The 19,050-nt window shown below is 42.2% G+C and overlaps 1 protein-coding gene across 5 annotated transcripts in view; it reads right to left on the bottom strand.

The window, feature by feature from the left end:
- The window catches only part of SESTD1 (SEC14 and spectrin domain containing 1), a 119,251-nt gene that overhangs the window by 19,219 nt on the left and 80,982 nt on the right, over nucleotides 1-19,050 (bottom strand). For 4 of the 5 annotated variants that reach the window (XM_054044504.1, XM_054044505.1, XM_054044506.1 and 1 more), the window contains 3 exons: nucleotides 14,745-14,956; nucleotides 7,019-7,141; nucleotides 606-800 (listed from right to left, as the gene is read on the bottom strand). In XM_054044504.1, coding sequence (XP_053900479.1) covers nucleotides 606-800; nucleotides 7,019-7,141; nucleotides 14,745-14,956 — 530 coding nt within the window. The remainder of the gene's footprint in view (nucleotides 1-605; nucleotides 801-7,018; nucleotides 7,142-14,744; nucleotides 14,957-19,050) is intronic. The other variant, XM_054044507.1, reaches the window with a different exon arrangement.

Raw genomic sequence — 19,050 nt, 5'->3', positions numbered from 1 at the left:
GAAACTCTGAAGAACATTCTACCCTATGCAATAGAACCAGCCAGTCAAAAAATATAAGTAAAGAGAAGTTAGCTGAATCTCTTTTCATAATTTATTTTACAACTTAAATATCACAGAAATGTAAGGCCAAACCAAGAACATCTAGTGTAGGGATTGGTAACCTTTGGCACGCGGTCCATCAGGGAAAGCCCCTGACGGGCCGGGCCGGTTTGTTTACCTGCAGCATCCGCAAGTTTGGCCAATCGCAGCTCCCACTGGCTGCGGTTCGCCGTTTCAGGGCAATGGCAGTGGCAGGAAGCGGCGGCCAGCACATCCCTCTGCCCACGCCGCTTCCCGCCACCCCCATTGGCCTGGTATGGCGAACCGTGTGCCAAAGGTTGCCGATCCCGGTCTAGTGTTATAATACACATTCCTCTTACAAAACAGAAGGCCTCAGGCTTAACAATAGTATTTCAATCAGGCTACCAATAAATGAAGACTTTTGCATTTTTCACAGAAGTTACTTTGTTTTCTCAATACACCTTGTACAAGATAGTGAACTTCAATAATACTATGTCAACGGTGTATCGGCAAGTAAGCCTGTAAACACTTAAAACCAAGCTTACATCTTGGGCAACACCATGGAATTCAAGCGCTGCTTGTAACAGATTTTGCCTAAATTCCAGCTGACTGGCCTGCCGATAACAGACATCGCTCAACTGTTGCTGTAGTGCTTTCAGCTCTACCAGGTCCTCCTCATCCCCAGCATTTAGCAGTGCTGCAATCTGCTGATTAAGCTCCACATATACGGCGAACCACTCCTACAAAAAAAGAGCAAGAACCACATGATTAAAGCTTTAAAGTAACACCAAAATAAATCTATTTCTTTTTAAATTACATGCATTTGAATGTATCGAGCATTTTATTATATTTTTCTTTATGGGATATCAGTGGAATCTTTCAGCTACAAGAGCAGTAAGTGTAGGTTTATGCAGCATTTTGAAAATTGACATGCCAAGAGGCATTTTGCATCCTGTATCAGGATGGATAAAAATCGATGATTCGAAAATGGACAATTAAATAATCTGATTTTTTAAAATTTAAATACAGATATACTTTTAAAAAATAAATATATGTAAAATTAAATATGAAATTGACAACCTATTTTAAGATTTAAACTACTTAAAATCTATTAAAATCATCTAAGTTAAATACAAAAAATAATATTAAGCTGCACTTGTTTACCACCAAGAAAGTCAAACTGAACTGGTAGAAGTCACTGGCTAAGCACCTAGAACCAGAGTTTAAGTGATAAACCAGCTTTTATGCAGTATTGTTGTACTAGTCATGTCAGTCCCAGCATATTAGAGAGACCAGGTGGGTGAGGTAATATCTTTTATTGGACCAACTTCTGTTGGTGAGAGAGATAAGCTTTTGAGCTACACAGAGCTCTTCTTCAGGTTTTCTTGAGGTCTGGAAAAGGTATTGAGTGTGTCACAACTAAATAGAAGATTGAATAGTTTAAGGTACTACTTATGCGAAACTAAGTGCTAACTAAGAATGCAAAAATTATCTGTTTGATCTTGTATTTAGTGTAACTCTCTCAGTATCTTTCCCAGACCTCAAGAAGAGCTCTGTGTATTTCAAAAGCTTGTCTCATACCAGCTTCTGACAGCAGGAGCCTCTGCTGCAGGTGCAGAGAGAATACTTTTTTTCACTTCTGTTTATTCCAAGTTAAGAAACCAATTGGGATTTGAAAAAGCAGGAAAAGCTTGTTTTCCTTTTCCAATCGATGGCTACGTCTAAACTTGGACCTAGAGATGCGACTCCCGGCTCAAGTAGACATACATGTGCTAACTCTCATCAAACTAGCATGTTAAAAATAGTCACCACAGTAGCACTGACAGAGGAATGTGACGACATAGGCTAGCTGCTCCAAGTTCAAACCCAACTAGATACTGTAGGTATGTACTCGGGATGGCTAACACGTGCCTTCGCTCGCCACTGCCCATGCTGCCACAGCTACACTACTTCTTTTAGCGTACTATCTCCATGAGAGCTAGCACGGTTATGTCTACGTGAGCTGGGAATCATAACCCTAGCTTCTAGTGTTGAGGTAGCCTATAAATAAAAACTAGGTGTAAGAGGGTGAGATCTGTTAGTTCTAAAATCTTGAAGTAACCAAAAACAAACAGTTCAGTCAATTAACTACCAATAACACTTCCTTTGTCTAATGCATTTCAAACTAATTGATGTAAAACATGTTTTGATAAACTTTTTTTTCCCTTTATGTATCCATCACTTTTAAGGTAGTTTTATCTAATAAAAATATATATATAAAATACTGGTTGTGTGCATTTGTAACTGAATTTGAATTACCACCCAACCAGAAGTTCACAAAAAAATCACAAGCAAAATAATTAATCTAGTAAATAAGAAATGACTCATTTGCCATTTTCCAACCAAATTAAAAATATAAAATTTAAGTATATAACTGCTTAAATAAATGTGCATAGATAGCGTATCCCCCCGTTAGCAAAAAGGAGCACCAAAATGTAGTGTAAATAAAGGATACATTTAGCTGCTAATCAACATGTTTTAATGGCTAGCAACTAATGAGAATCAACCTCTCTTTAGAAAAACAACTAAAAGTATAAATGAAAACACAATTGAAATCAATTATTTAAATCAAGGTTTCCTGCTTGTTGATTTAATTTGTGATTAAAATTGGTGATTTAAAATCAATCCACTCTTCCCTATATCAATTAAAATATAGTTGCAAGTTTTACAAAAAAAGTATGAATTTCTGATCCTACTGATACTACTTGAAGGTAGGGGGGAGGTCCATTGTCAAAAACTCTAAACTCAACCTGCCTATTGGCATATACTGCAAACACATTTCCATTAATAGTCGCTTGCACAGCACAAAAATTCCACTGTCTAAACATAAACCATTATTTAATTATCATTAAGGTATTCATGGTATGCTACAGGAACAATGATAAGGCTCTAGCATGACGTTAAACAATTATTAAAAGACTGCCTTTGAATCAAATGATATTGCTTTCAGCAATATTACTACTGCTAGCAATAAACTTAGAAATGTCATTAGAAAAATATTTTAGGCAGAGTGAATTAAATATCTTTCAAGTAAAATGGGACAGCAAAATATAGAAACAGGTTATTCTAAAGTTTCTTCATTATATGAGAGAAGGTGTCTCCAAAGTGTTGCCATATATACCTTTATATTGTTGAAAACATAATATACAGTTTTAGATAAGAAAAACATTTCAAATGATGGAGAATTCATGGAAAATGAAAGCCTACTTCATATATCAAGATAAGAAATCCAATGTTCATCTGATGTTGTTATAAACTTGTAATACCAAATATGGCTGCTAGACATCTTTGTTATTTTGGTCTACTGACAAGATGACCTTCAAACGTCCTACTTAATTCCAACGTAAGAGAATAGTGCCACCTATTGGTTGTATTAATGAAATACCTGATTTAGTGATTAATGCTTTATTTTGTCATTGCCCAATAAACAAGGCAAAAATGGTCAATTGTAGCAAAAGCTGCCAATATCTAACAGAATTAAAACTACAAGTACACTGTTGACTATTTCAATAACAAGACCTGCAATGCACTTAATCAAGGCTGTTTAAATCAAATGACCAGCTCTAAACCCAAATTGACCAGACTCTCACAAGTCATGACCATGAAGAAAAGGCAGAAATTTGACTGAAGACAATGAGCTCAAGTATATTAGACATGCAGAGAAACTATGAAATAGGTCACAAATTGCTTATTATCTAGAAATCTAAAGCAGTTCTTTTTCAAGACTGGATTCACATAGAATATTAAAAACAAATAGAAGCATTCCAGAAACTAAAGCAACATGAGAGCAATACTGTCAATAATAAATAGAAGACGTTTCCAAAGTAATGAAGGGGGAGTTGGGGAGGGGAAGAGCAGTGGAGAGGAGATAAAATCAGACACGCACCCTGTTTGACTTCAGAAATGAGGGAAGAAATAAGTATCTAGAGCAGTGGTTCTCAAAGCCGGGTCGCTGTTCAGGGAAAGCCCCTGGTGGGCCGGGCTGGATTGTTTACCTGCCGCATCTGCAAGTTCATCCAATCGTGGCTCCCACTGGCCACAGTTTGCTGCTCCAGGCCAATGGGGGCGGCGGGAAGCAGTGTAGGCCGAGGGAAGTGCTGGCCACTGCTTCCCGCTGCCCCCATTGGCCTGGAGTGGCGAACCGTGGCCAGTGGGAGCCGCGATCAGCCGAACCTGCGGATGCGGCAGGTAAACAAACCGGCCTGGCCCAGCAGAGGGGTTTCCCTGAACAAGCGGCGGACCGGCTTTGAGAAACACTGATCTAGAGAGACTGTAGAAAATTAGGAAAATGATAAAGGAGGAAGAGAAGAAGGCAGACTGCAATTGGCTCCAGATCAATTATAGGAGATGCTCCCAGATTAGAGGGCAAAAACATGCACACGCACTCAGGCACAGAACTACTTTGAAAAGTGACTTTGTAAATGGGGTTCCATGTTTAATATGTCAATGATTTCCAGATCAAATTTGCTTAATTGATAAGTCTAAAGATGTTTTTTTCTAACTGCCAGTGCTGCAAATTCATACTGGGACTGAAAGCCAGGCTGTGTTCTTTCCTGCTTGTGCATTATCAACAGTGATATTTATTCTGTAGGTCAAATTCAGACTTCAGTCACACCTCTGCACCCCATGGTCTGGGGTGCGATTGTAAGGACCTAAGGACAAAAGTTGGACTTCCAATAGAACTTAGCTCATTTTGTTAATGATGTGTAAGCATGAATGGAATTCAGCCCAGTCTTCCATATCTATGTTGTTCTACAATACTAAAATGAATAAAACATTACAATTATTTTGTTATTAAAGCAAACAGATGTTACTCTCTATACCAGGGATCGGCGACCTTCAGAACGCAGCCCATCAAGGTAATCCGCTGACAGGCCGTGAGACATTTTGTTTACATTAACCATCCGCAGGCACAGCCCCCCGCAGCTCCCAGTGGCTGCAGTTCACCGTTCCTGGCCAATGGGAGCTGCGGAAAGCGGTGGCCAGCATGGCTCTGCGGCCCGTGTCGCTTCCCGCAGCTCCCATTGGCTGGTAACCATGAACCACAGCCACTGGGAGCTACGGGGTGGCTGTGCCTATGGACGGTCAACGTAAACAAAATGTCTCGTGGCCCGCCAGCGGATTACCTTGATGGGCCGTATGCTGAAGATTGCCGACCCGTCCTCTATACACATAACAATCAGAGACGTTGGGTAAGAAAATGCCATTTACACATTGTCACTTTTCAGAGTAGGTGACTTAGGGAGCTTAGTTCAGCAGAGAAAGAACAAAACAGTAGGCAGCCTCCCCTGGCTGAATGCTGAGTAATCAAATCTCAGTAACAATAAATCAGTTGGTATAGAGAGGATATTTCTATTTCTAAAGGTCTGCAAAAGGTGTCTGTAAACAGATTTATAGTGAAAAGTAGTACAGTAACTCCTCTCTTACTGTTGTAGTTATGTTCCTAAAAATGCTACCTTAAGCGAAATGATGTTAAGTGAGTCCAATTTCCCCATAAGAATTAATGTAAGGGGGGGGGGGTCTTAGGTTTCAGGGAATTTTTTTTTTTGCCAGACAAAAGACATCACACACATACACATACACACACACACTATAAGTTTTAAACAAACAATTTAATACTGTACATAGCAATGATGATTGTGAAGCCTGGTTGAGGTGCTGAAGTCAGAGGGTGGGATATTTCCCTGGGAATGCCTTACTGATAAATGATGAACTAGCACTCAGCTGAGCCCTCAAGGGTTAACACGTAGTTGTTAATGTTAGCCTCACACTCTACAAGGCAGCACGAATGGAGGGAGGGGAGATAGCATGGCAGAGAGAGACAGAGACACAGAGTGTGCGTGAGAGAGAGACATGCATTGCCCCTTTAAGTATGCTGACCTCACCCTAAGTACACTGCCTTTTTAAGTAGATCAGCAAGTTGAGACAGCAGCTGCTGCCAGCAAGCTCCCTCCATCCTGAGCCCTGTTGTGGCTCCCCTGCTCTGTGGAGATGAGATACAGGAGCACGGGGGAAGGGGAGGGGGACACCCTGACATCAGCATCCTTCTTTCTCCCCATGCACAGCAAGCAGGAGGCTCCTGGGAGCAGCTCCAAGGCAAGGGCAGGAGCAGCACATAGCAGTGGGGGGAGGGACAGCTGACCTGCCCGGCAATTGATAGCCTGCTGGGCAGCTGCCACACAGGGAACATAGGGGAGCTGACGGGGGGCCGCTGATCCACCCTGGTTCCAAGTCCCCACCAGCTAGCTCCAACAGGCTGCTCTTTCTGCAAGCAGTGGACAAAGCAGGCGGCTGCCAAACGACGTTATAAGGGAGCATTGCGCAACTTTAAACGAGCATGTTCTCTAATGATCAGCAACGTAACAACCAAACAACGTTAACTGGGATGAATTTAAGTGTGGAGTTACTGTATAGTATTTGGTCAGCAAAGTTAGAAATAAGCTGTTAAATTTTATTCCAAACTAAATTGTATTTCAAATCTTGTTAACTGAAATCCACGTTCAGTGATAACTGACAGTGGTAGGTTCTAGCCAAATAAGCTCCAAATTTAAACATCTCATTTACCAGAGCAGCACAGATCTTATCATAAACATTTTCAAAAATGTTCTTTTTTCAGGCTTACTCTCCCTGTTTTTATTTCACTTTTACTGAAAGTACAAATTGTAACGGTGTCTTTTAAAACATCAACACGCAGACAAAAAGCATATAATTAGATTTTATTATCTACACTGGAAACCATAAAAATCTGTATCTAAAGGACATGGGGGTAATTAAAACAGTGCAGATACTCCTCTTTATACCCGATAAATCACTGCCTGCTCAAATTCCTAAGAATCTGTCACTGGACTACATTGTTCACAATTAATTATATGTACTCATAATCATGTTGTAACTTGGGGAAGGGGGGGGAATAGCTCACACTGTGTTGACTCTCAATCTCTTCATGTTTCTGTTGCAAAGCTTGTGAGGCTCTAATTGAATCACCTATCCCCCACTGGGTTCGTAGTTGTTCTGATCCAGGTCCTTCAAGCCAATTCACTACCTGTTAATAAAATAATAGTTTAGATGACAACAAATAAATCAAAGATTCTCAACAGGTTGTAAAACAGTTCCACTCATGCTATTAAAAATTCTATGTACTTTTCATTTCAAATTAATATAACCACAAATTCGGTAAAAAGTTAGATATTCTGAGTGACTTTGGAAGTGACTTGATTTCGTATGCCTTTGGTAGAATGTACTTTTCATTAACCTTAGGCTCCTAGCTCATGCTAGAAACTCATAGCTCACAAAAAATTTGGCACACTCATATTTGTCATTTTACATCTGTATCAATAAAGTGGATAATAAAACCCTTACTTTTCTCAATAAGAAAAAAATCTTTCATTTTCAGACAAATTTAAATTAGCCTAGATCAATGAATTGGAGTGCATGTGTCAGCATTGCTGAAATGTTGGACACATCTTTATACTCATGAGAGAGGTGTTTTCTCCCTGCTTTGTTGAACAATTATGTTAATGGACAAACAGGTGACAAGCACGTTTTCAGTACAAAATATTAGAAATACATAAAATGCTTTAAAAAAATAGCCCTTCATCCTGTAAACTGACCCCTCTGACATAAGGAGGCACCCACATGAAGCCTCACTGATGCCAGTGTCTCCTTTAAAAGTTCAGGGGTCTGTCTTTGCAAAATAGCTTGCAAGAAAGGTCTCAATGTCTAATCTATAGCTGGAAAGTCCCAAGATTAAAGTGTCAAATGTGTTATTTTTGTAACCAAGGACCATCAATTCATTTTGATTTGTATGTTGGGAAACTGTCCAATTAAGATGAAATGGCCTCTAAAATTATGTATATTGGCCTCTTTATGTATATTTCTATTATATTTAAGTTTGAAGTATTAGACTATACCCACAGCATCAATTCTAAGATTAAAGTATGTAGGAAATATAGAATATGAAAAAAAGCCACTTCTTATCACTGAAGCCACACAGGAGTCCTGAAATGACTGGGAATTCAGAGACCCCAAAATTATGAGACAATGACAAAGGACAGGCAAACAGCTTCTCTTCTTTAATCAAAAGATTTTCTTTTAAATAACAAGAATATATGCAAACATACAATGAAACTCAGTTGGCTGGTGATTTGTGCACACCCATTTTTCAGGGAATACATCCTCACCAAAGGGAAAACAAGGGAAGAACATGGATTTATCCTTGACTTTTCTGTCAGCATGGAAGGTCGTGGCACAACAGTGCACAAGAGTGACTATGACTATCCTTGGATTATTCAGAAAGTCCACCCAATTTTGTCACCTGATCTACAGTTATCCATGCCTGTATTACAGTTTGACACAACTGCCTTTCCAACAGCCTGTTTCTCTGCTCCCAAAGCACACAGGTAACACAGAAGCCTCAAGGCACCATTATTATTCATTATTCATATTATTGTAGCAGCTAGAAACCTTACTCATGAACCAGGACCCCATTGTGCTAGGTGCTGTATAAATGGAACAAAGACAATCCCTTCCCCAAAGAGTTTACAATTTAAGAAAGACATCCTGTCCTGCCATATCCTGTGTGGTGCCTCCTCTGGGATCAGTGGAGAGAGGCAGAGAAGGGAAGATACCAGTATACCTGTCAGTGATCCTAGTTTGGCTGGGAAAACCCTTCCAAGGAAACTGTCCTGGGACTTTGTAACACTACTGCTCAGCAGCCTCCTGCTTTATTCCTCACTGGAGTCTTCTCAGTTACTGGCTTCTGCATCTGATCCCTGGCAGCTGCTTCTAGAGCTGTGCTTAGCTCAGCAAATGCAGAGATCTGTGCCAGATACATGCACTGGAGAGAGGTAGCCAGCAGACATGGGGTGGGTGCATGGCAGAGAGAACCCAGCTGAGGATCCTGCACTCTCTATGCAGGCCAGAGAGGCCATTTACCAGGGAGAGACAGAAGAAGCTATGTGGTGAGATGAGAGACAAGGGGAACAACATTATTATTGAGGGACAGTTTTTCAAGTCAGGCAGTGGCTGGGAGGCATGTGTTTTATGTGCATTTTTGTCAGTTTAGAATAATTTCTCGGTTTGTTTTTCTTAACCCTTCTAAGGAAAAAAATAACCTAAAATTAACCAAAACATACACCAAACTGTTTATCAACTGGGGGTCTGGAAGCTCCCACATCCTGCTTATTAAGAGAATTGTTCCTGGATGTACATGAAAAACATTGCCAACTATGTACGGGGGAACAGAAAAAAAGAGCAAAACCTGGGGAGTGTAGTAGAAGAGTGGCAGGAATCTGAAAGACACAGAAGAAAGGAGACAGGGCGAACAGGACAACATTTGGGAAAAAGGGTGTGAGAACTTTTGAAAGTGGATGAGAACTAAAAGCTTCACAGTGAGGCAGAGCAGGGGAGGGGGGCATGTTCCACTCCCTGTCAATACCCGGCCCAAGCCGGGGAAGCTAATGATCCAGCCAACGGTACAAATTTGGTGATGAATCCTAGTCTCATGCCACCTGAGACATGTTGCACATACACTAAGAAGAGAAGGGGAGGAAAGCAGAAAATGGAGACTTGGGAGTAAACACAACCAGAAATGGCAAGCAATACTGGCAAAAAAATAAAATAAAAAAGGAAGGAGAGAGAGAGAAAACACAGGTGGAATGAATCAGCAATACTAGGGTCATCCAAGTGAGGAATCACCAACTGAAGCCTTGCCCTAGGTGCAATCAGGACTCCACAGGAGGCAGGACTCTTATTGTGGTAGCTTGCAATATCCATCCATTTGGGACAGTTAATTCCGTTTTTTGGGGGACTCTTCTCTGTGACAGTCTGCATCCCTACATTCACCCTTTTTTACAGAACTATAACTGATTGTACAAAGTATGCCTTGTGAGGGATCATTTGAGAACTCATAATTTGCTGATCATTATTGTCCTGGTAAAATATGTGTGGCAACCTTGTATGTAAAGTTACAAGATTCTACTCTATAGACATGTTCCAAGCTTAGAAAAGCAGGCACAAACCAATTCCTCGAAGATAAAATTCAAATTGATGCTCAGCCAGTTGTCAACAATATCAAATGAACTATCAGCTGATTAAGCGACCAGTCGTTGGCAGGAAAAAGGATGCGAGCAAGAAATTGGTTGGTGGGCAGCTTACCCACTGCGGTTGTCGCTCTTACATACAGTGTGTGTATTTCTGGCTGTGAATCTAGACAGGTTGCCTTATCGTTTAAATTTAGGCAACGTTTTATTGCATTTTTGTATATTACTTGATGCCTTCAACAATCGTTTTAAAACTGGTTAAACAAAATAGCAGAACACATAGCTTCATTTTGTGCTAAGACTCTGTTCATTTATTATGCAGCATCAGTAACGTAGACAGAGCAAATGGATGATTATTTCTAATCAAAATGATGCAAATTGAGGTTGATGCCCCAGTAAACAAGTCTATTTAAATGCATTAATGAAGGCAGTTTGCCAGGCTAGGTTATAAACTTTATTTCAATCAGCAATTCTTGCTCAGCCAATCTGAATATTATCCAACTACAGGAAAAGTCCCATGCCCTGCTTATGTCATTTGTGAGCTATGCAGTAGTGTTATTATTATCTTATACACTACACTTCTGTTGTTGTTTTTAAGAAGAAGAGTTTGGGTTTTTCTTTTCTTTTGAAGATTTCAGTGACCACACAAATGAAAATAGTTTCTTGCTGGATTTACATTTTCAGTGGTAAGATGTCTCCTATCCTCATCAGAAGCATGAGGTTTTTGGGAAGAAAATTTAGATTGACTTACGTGAAATTCAGAAATTTCTTTAGAAATGAATTTCCAGTGAAGGCAAAGGGAAATGTTTTCCTTATGAAAAATAGAGTACTGTGGGTCAGCCATAAGTGCTCCCAGTCCACTCATCCTTCCAGATGAGATGATGGCAACTAAAAAGGTGACCTTCATAGAAAGGTGACACACAGAACATGTGGTCAGTGGTAGATGGCATCAACAGATACAGGCAGTTCTTGATTGTCCTGTCAAAAATAACCTCTGGATGGTGGATGGGATTGAGTAGTTGTGGTTGTCACAGGGAAAGCTGTATATCTAGGTCTTTGTACACTCTGGTGTTTGCCCAGTGATTCAAATGAGCGCTGGTGGTGGAACAGCTCGGGAGATGGTCATGGCTTGTACACCTGTTTATAGTGTTGTGTCTTCAGCGGCAAGGTGTAAATGCCAAGGGAGCAGAGAGTTATTCTAGAGTTTTTCAATGAGCTTAGAGACTTGTCAGTCTTCTCGATAAATAAACTTGTCAAAACTTGTCTATTATATTTTGAACCTCCCTGGGGAACCCTGTGGAACACAGTGAAAACTCATGCCTCATGACTATATCTGTGGCTCTCCTTCTAGATGCAGTGTCAGCTGCATCAACTTCAGCTTGAAGGGATATTTTGTTCACCAGTTGGCCTTCCTCAATGAGGGCCTGGAAATGTTCTCTGTCTTCTTGGAGTTTGGTTTTTGGACTTCCAGACATGTTTTACTCACAAAGCTGGGTAGTTAGCAATACGGAGCCAAGACTCAGATGACAACACCTTTCCCTCACCCCCTGAGGGTCAAGTCGACAAGAACTCTTATCTGCCAGCGTAGTCTTGGGATGTTGTAATCAAGATCTTTCAGTGGCTGTTTGCACCACCAGGGAGTTGGGTGCTGAGTGTGTGAAGAGAAACGCCGCTCCTTTGACTGGTACAAAATACTGTCTCTAAGCCCTTCTGGGGGTAGAGGTGCTGCAGGCTGGAGTGTGCCAGACTACCCTAGCTGGTTCCAGGATGGTCTCATTTACCAGGATAGCCACCTTACTGGGACCAGAGGGTTATAAAATGTCAAGGAGCTAATATTGGCTACCTTGGACCTCCTCTAGCAGAATGTGGAGGTCATTCATAACTATCTGAAGAAGTTCCTGATATTGCCTGTGGTAATCAGGCAGGGATGGTGAAGATGGGGCAAACTGTCTCATCTGGTAAGGTCAGACAAAACACCCATCAGCACCTGTGGATCTGGTTCAGTATCCTCGCCCTCAAACTCCAACAATGCCAGCAGGTGTCATGTGGGAGAAATACAGTGGGATGGATGGATGGATTTGGGATGTTTACTGTAGGGACCCCATGGACCCCAATAGGGCCAATATGAAGGGTTAACCGGTTGAGGGGTCCCCATGGCAATAGATACCCTCAATCCCTTGAGTAGCTGTATGTGGGTGGAGGACAGATGATGGACCCCAGAACTTCTTGAGTCTCTGTCTGAACTCATCTTCCCATGTGGGAGTGAAGGATCATAATCTGGAACCTCCAACTCCTCTGAAGAGAAGGCCAGTTCCTATTCAATTATCAGAGTTGTTGGTGCCAGTGGGTAAAAGCTCCTGCCTAAGTACTGAGGAGGGTAACATTTCTCTCTCCTTCATGTAGTTTCAACTTCTAGTGTCATACTGTCTCTCAGGAAGGTCAGACCCCAAAGAAGACTGGGGATAAGGAAGGGTGAAGATATCCTCCGGTAAGGTGTACATTTTGGTTAGTCGCAGAGACTGGGGCGTTCCGGTAGTCAGGACTCACAGATCTGGTGCATCCATGGTCATCGTGGATGGCGGGTCTTTATGGGGACTGGTCAGTACTGTTGAGGCGTCAACATGTGAACTCTTAGATGGCGTTTGTGGCTGCGGATCCTTAGGCATAGGAATTGGAGCAGACACTGGTATCAGCAGATCCTTTCTCCTTAGCACCTTGCTCTCAGTACTGGAAGGTTTAAGTGGGCACAAGTCCTTATGACCTGGACGTGAGGGCTCACCCAACTTGGCTGGAGCTGGGGAGGGATCTCTTCTCTTGGAAGCAATCGTGGCAGGAGATCTGTCCTTATGCTCATGAGTGCACCCCTTATTCTTATGAGAAACCCTGGACTCCTTGGGCTTATCAGCTCCGGCTTCCACTCCTGGAATGCTTGGAGGGGCATTGCTTGTCAGTTGAGGCTGACATAAGGGGGAATCTCCTCAGATTGAGATCATGTAGCCTTCTCCATAAGATGTTTTCTCAGCTGGGTCCCTTGAATCTTAAAGATTTGTGGAAGAAATGAGCAGCAAGTGCTGCACTTGGCTGAGATATTCACCTCTCCAGGACAACAGCATTGGTGCTCACTGCTCATGGAGAATGTGACAAAGTTCTTAAACCCCGGGACTCTGGACATAGTTTTTGTCCGCAGGAAAACACTCCCCACCGGAGGGGCGGGGGTAGAAGAAACTAAAAACTAACTATACTAAATTGTGTGTGTGTGTGTGTGTGTGTGTGTGTGTGTGTGTGTGTGTGTGTGTGTGTGTAGAATAAAGAAGCACAGAGAAATCTGTGGACACAGAGGATTCCAACTCAAGCCATGTGGTGGTAAGAAAAAACTGGAGAGGCATCGGTTTACAACACACCTTATGCTCTCGATTAGTAGCATGAGGAAAGCAACTGCACAGACACAGATGAACAGACACTACTTGCTAGAAATCTACAATCTCAGGTGCATGGTGCACATGCACACTCACATGTCGAATACACACAGGGAGTAGCACTCAAATAAGAACTTAACGATATAAACAAAACTACCGTCATAATATTTTTTCTTGAATGCTTATTTGATAATGATCTAGGTGCTTAGCCCTGTGGCAGTGCAAGGAAGGCTTAAAGCTGGCATAAGTGACCAACTGAGGATTCATTAGGTGTAGGAGAATCCCCAGCATAGGGGGCTTGGAAGAGAAAGCTTGTCTGGAAATTACTGCATTCTAGTGACCTCTACCTGTCAAAAAGGCCCTTTGAAAACCATTGCAAGCAGTCAAATTAGAACATCAGGCAAAATCAGCACCTAGCAGCCCCAGAATCAAAGGAAGCACAAAAGCCTGAGTAAAGCAACTTTCCCTCCAACTCCCTTAGTCTTACACCAACTGCAGCTTATCCAGACCTAAAGGTCAGAGCGTAAGACTCAATTTCAATATAAACAAAAAAATGTAACAGAATTGTCTATTGTATTCAATCCAGACAGAGGTCTAACAGAGAACTCAACATTATTACAAAGTGGAATATTTAGTTTGAATCTAGTTTAAAAATATATCACTATAAGCTACTTATGACAGACTTCTCAGATATTTGGAATTAAGCAGTAAAGAATTATATGGCATGTGCTTCCTAAATTACTCACAGATGCACGCCAGAGGAATACACTGAGGGCAGATAACTATTTTTAACAGGTTTCAGAATAACAGCCGTGTTAGTCTGTATCCGCAAAAAGAAGAACAGGAGTACTTGTGGCACCTTAGAGACTAACAAATTTATTAGAGCATAAGCTTTCGTGGACTACAGCATCCGAAGAAGTGGGCTGTAGTCCACGAAAGCTTATGCTCTAATAAATTTGTTAGTCTCTAAGGTGCCACAAGTACTCCTGTTCTTATTTTTAACAGTCTTAGACATTGCAAAAAAAAAAAAAAAAAAAACCACCATAGATGTCTGTAATATGTGCTATTAAAAACAATACTAAACAGACTAAAACAAGGTTTGTTTTAGAAGGATTTTTGTTAACCATGCAAAGTCAAAAGGTTACATGATTAAAAAAAAATATGGTACCAAGAGAATCTTGGTGCTTACCTGCATTACCTTCTGTTGAATCTCCTCTAGCTGTGTGCGCTTGCTACGTTGTCTACATACTTCCTGGTAACGCGTATACTGTTCTCGGAGTGAATCTAATAGCTTCATGACCTGTGGCTGAGCAAGCAGTTCATCATCCATGGGAGACCATGAGACCCCTCCATCTGAACCATTAAACCGACGCTGCTGTAACTCTGATAATAGCTCATGACCTTTAAAGATAAATAGAGCAATACAATCATAATTATTAAACACAGATACAGTCAAAATCATTAGGAGGCAGAAATTAGCTTTTAAGGTTAACAGACACTATATTCTTGCATCTAATGAACTGTAGTGTACTGGCACATTTAATGATGTTTCTTTGTAGACAACAGGCAAAATACTGTCCTTTGTCAACAGGACTGTACTGGCTGCAAATTAGGACAGAATTTGGCCTAGTATATTTTAGGGGGAGGGGAAGAACAAAAAATATTCATACACAAAGCGAATAGTATGTAAAATCTGAACTGAAGTAAGATTCCTTCTCAAATCTGTGGTAGATTTTCAAAAAGTGTTTCAGGAGTCCCTTTATTGATTCCAAGAAGTTCTCTTTTGGGAGTAACCGATCTAAGACACTTTAAGGTCTTTGAATAATTTAACTGAGAGTAAATCAGACCTTCAATTCTATTGGTTCTAATAAACTAAACTCTATAATAAAGTATTCTTCTGTTTACATGCCTTGTTAGTGGCTTTGAAAATGTGAAGAGAAAGTATTTAAGTAGTAGATATAGGAAAGGGAAGTTAAGGGGATTTTTTCACCAAAACCACCATCTGAAAGCAAACTGTCTTCCTTAAATTTGAACAATATTCTAAAGGTTTTATTTTTAAATATTTATATTTTCTAGTATTTTTCAAGAGTGAAAATTCTTTGAATTCCTATTGCCCACGGTACAATTAACATCTAGAAAGCTCTGTAAATAGAGGAGGAGGAGGAGGAGAATGGGAGACAGGCAAGTGGTGGATCTATTCTGCCCAAGAGCCAGGAAATATTTTTAGCCCTGGAGCCCCGTGGGTCACAGGACATCACAGTGGCCGACCGTGATGCCGCGGAAGGAACCTCTGGTGAGTATACAGTTACAATCAAAGTCCAGTTAAACTTTAACGGGCACACCCATTCAGTGGTATTGCATGTTTACTGTGAAGACAAAGCGAGATGCTGTGGTTCTCTGCTTACAAGAGGCTGCTCCAGCTACGCAGAGGGCGGCCCCCGGAAAAGACTGTTTATGTGGATTGGGATAGCACCAGGGATATCTCTAGGAAACTTTCATGGAGATACTCTGCAATCCTTTGCAGAAGGTTTCTGGGCAGGGCAGTCTTATTTCTTCCACCATGGTAGGACACCTTCCCTGCAACTCCTGAATTAATTCTGCTGGCATCATTGCGGTACACAGCATAGCAGCATAAGGACCGGGTCTATACCCAGACACTAGCAGCATCTCCTTCCTTTCCGCCTCTGTTACCCTCAGGAGACTGATATCACATAGGGTCACCTAGGGGAAGTTCTCATTAAAAGTGCTCTTACAAGGAAAAAAAACCAAAACAAAAAAAGGGCATGTAGAACCACCCCCCAACACACACATTGGATCGCCAAACCATACAGCCGCTAATGTGCTTTTACTGTACTCGGCATGAGTTGGCAAGTAGTTTAAAGTGGCTGAGATTCCGTAATTTGGGAGTGAAAATGTTCCCCCCAGCCCCGTTTGTAAACAGTTTCCCGTGGTGCTATGGGAAGGGCCTTTGTTCAACTAGCTACTTCTGCTCCTGACATGAGCCTGCCATAAAATTCATTAAAAGTGCGGTCACCCATGAACCGGGGGGGGGGGGTGGGGTGGGTAGGGGTAGGATGCCTACTCACTATGGCTGGAGCAGCACAGTGAATGGTTACAGATTCTGATTAAGTTATGGCTTGCACCTAGTGTAATAAGAGGTTTTTTGTTGTTGTTGTTGTTGTTGTTGTTGTTGTTATGAAAACGGCCTTTTTATGGAAACATTTTATTCATTTACAATGGTTCCTTTATTTTTCCCCACGACTGACAGCTGGAAATGTGTCCTTTGGTGTGTCATCAACACCTGAAAGCAGACTTTTGCTGATTAGAAGGAGAAAGAGAACGCGGGAGGACATGTTCACCAAGATAATGAATGCCTCCGGGACAGCTTACACAGAGCTGCAAGCGTGGAGGATTTCACTGTCCAAGAAGTTAGACATGGACATGGAGAGCAGGAAAGCTTCCAATAAGCAAAAGCGTGCGGCGCAGGATGATATGCTTCAGATTATGAGGAACCAAGCAGACATGTTGAGGCATCTGGTTGAACTGCAGGAACAGAAGCAGGAGGGTAGACTCCCTCTGCAGACCCTGGTGAACAGACAGCATCACCTGGTGCAGAATCACCCTCCCCCAAGCATTCCATGAGGCGTGGGCGAAAAGTCCATCATCCCTTTCACTTAACTCAGGGGGAGGGTACAAGGAACAGAAGGCACCTATTCACAGACCTTTGATGGTCTGGAATGCAGTGTTACATTACACAGCTGAAAATGTTTCTCCCGTTCCAACTTTATAACCCCTTTTTCCCCAAGGTTACCTTCCCCTCCCCCCCGCCCCCCCGTTCTCCCTCTTTACTTGGGTTTGTTAAATAAAGTAAATGGATTCGAGAAATAAATGTTCTTTATTGAGTAGAAGCAGTGGGCTTGGGTGGGGGGGTTGGCTTTACAGGGACAGTGATACATTCCAGGTGAAGGTTTGGGAAAGCACAATGCAGACAAGCAGCTCACATTACTGTGACTCATTACTGAAATGGCTTTTCAAAGCCTCGCGGATACACAGCGCTCCTTGCTGTGCTCTTCTTATTGCCCTGGTGTCTGGCTGCTCAAAAATGGCTGCCATGAGATCCGTCTCAACTGCCCACCCCTGTGGAAAATTTCCCCCCTTTTTTTGCACAGATATTATGGAGCACACATCAGGCAGCTATAACCATGGGGATGTTCTCCTCACTAAGGTCCAACCTTTTTAGTAAAATTCTCCAGAGCCCTTTCAAATGACCAAAGGCACATTTAACCACCATTCTGCACTTGCTGAGCCTACAATTGAACCGTTCCTTACTGCTGTCCAGACGGCGGAGCCATGGGAGCAAGGGGTAGGCTGGGTGCCCCAGGATAACTATAGGCATCTCAACATCATCAATGTTCATTTAGTAGTCTGAAAAGAAAGTCCCAGATTGCAGCTTTTTGAACAGACCTGAGTTCCTAAAGATGCACGCACCATGAACCTTTCACACCCATCCTACGTTGATATCGGTGAAATGTCCCCTGTGATCCAACAGTGTTTGTAACACCACTGAAAAGTATCCCTTTCAGTTTATGTACTCTTTCGCAAGGTCGTCTGGTGCCAAGATGGGAATATATGTGACATCTATCGCCCCACCACAATTAAGGAACCCCATGATGGCAAAACCATCCACTATGTCCTGCACATTTCCCAGACTCACTACCCTTTGTAGCAGAAGTTGATTAATTGCCCTGCACACTTGGAGCACAGCAGCTCCCATGGTTGGTTTACCTGCTCTGAATTGATTCCCCACTGACTGGTAACTGTCTGGCATTGCAAGTTTCCAAATAGTGATCGCCACTCGCTTCTCCACTGTCAGAGCAGCTCTCATTTTTGCAGGGCAGGGGAAAGCTCTGCACAAAGTTCCTGGAAGGTGGTCTTCTGCATTCAAAAGTTCTGCAGCCACAGCTCGTCATCCCATACCTGCAAAACGATGCGGTCCCACTAGTCAGTGCTTGTTTCATGGGACCAGAAATGGCACTCAATAGAGTGCAGCTGCTCTGTGACTTCCAGCAGCAACTGTGAATTGTTTTTTTTCCAATGACTTGCAGCAGGGCTGCTTGCAGGACATTGCTCTGTTCCGCACGGCGGACCCTACTTCGGCTCTGAAAATACTGCAGGAGAAGGCGCAAGGTGTTTGAGATGCTCACAGCAAAAGTGTACAACTGAGCAGGCTCCATGCTTCTGGGATTATGGCGTACGTGCGGCGGTTTTAAGGCATGAAAACCACTGAGTTGTTTGCCGTTGATATGAGGGAGAGAGCACAGTGCATCATGGGATGCTGATGCAATGTTCCCATTCTCCCCTGCAACAATGTTTTGATCCCATGAGGCATTGCACAAACTTCCCAAAACACATGGTGGCAAGTGGCACTTTGGGATAACTACCCACGCTGCACTGCTTTGTTCACTGATGCAGGCACTGCTAGTGAGGACACACTC

This window comes from Malaclemys terrapin, chromosome 11 (genome assembly GCF_027887155.1).
Source record: "Malaclemys terrapin pileata isolate rMalTer1 chromosome 11, rMalTer1.hap1, whole genome shotgun sequence".
In the NCBI taxonomy this organism is placed as follows: Eukaryota; Metazoa; Chordata; order Testudines; family Emydidae; genus Malaclemys; species Malaclemys terrapin.
The sequence above is the reverse complement of the archived record's forward strand: the minus strand, read 5'-3'. Positions and strand labels throughout refer to the sequence as shown.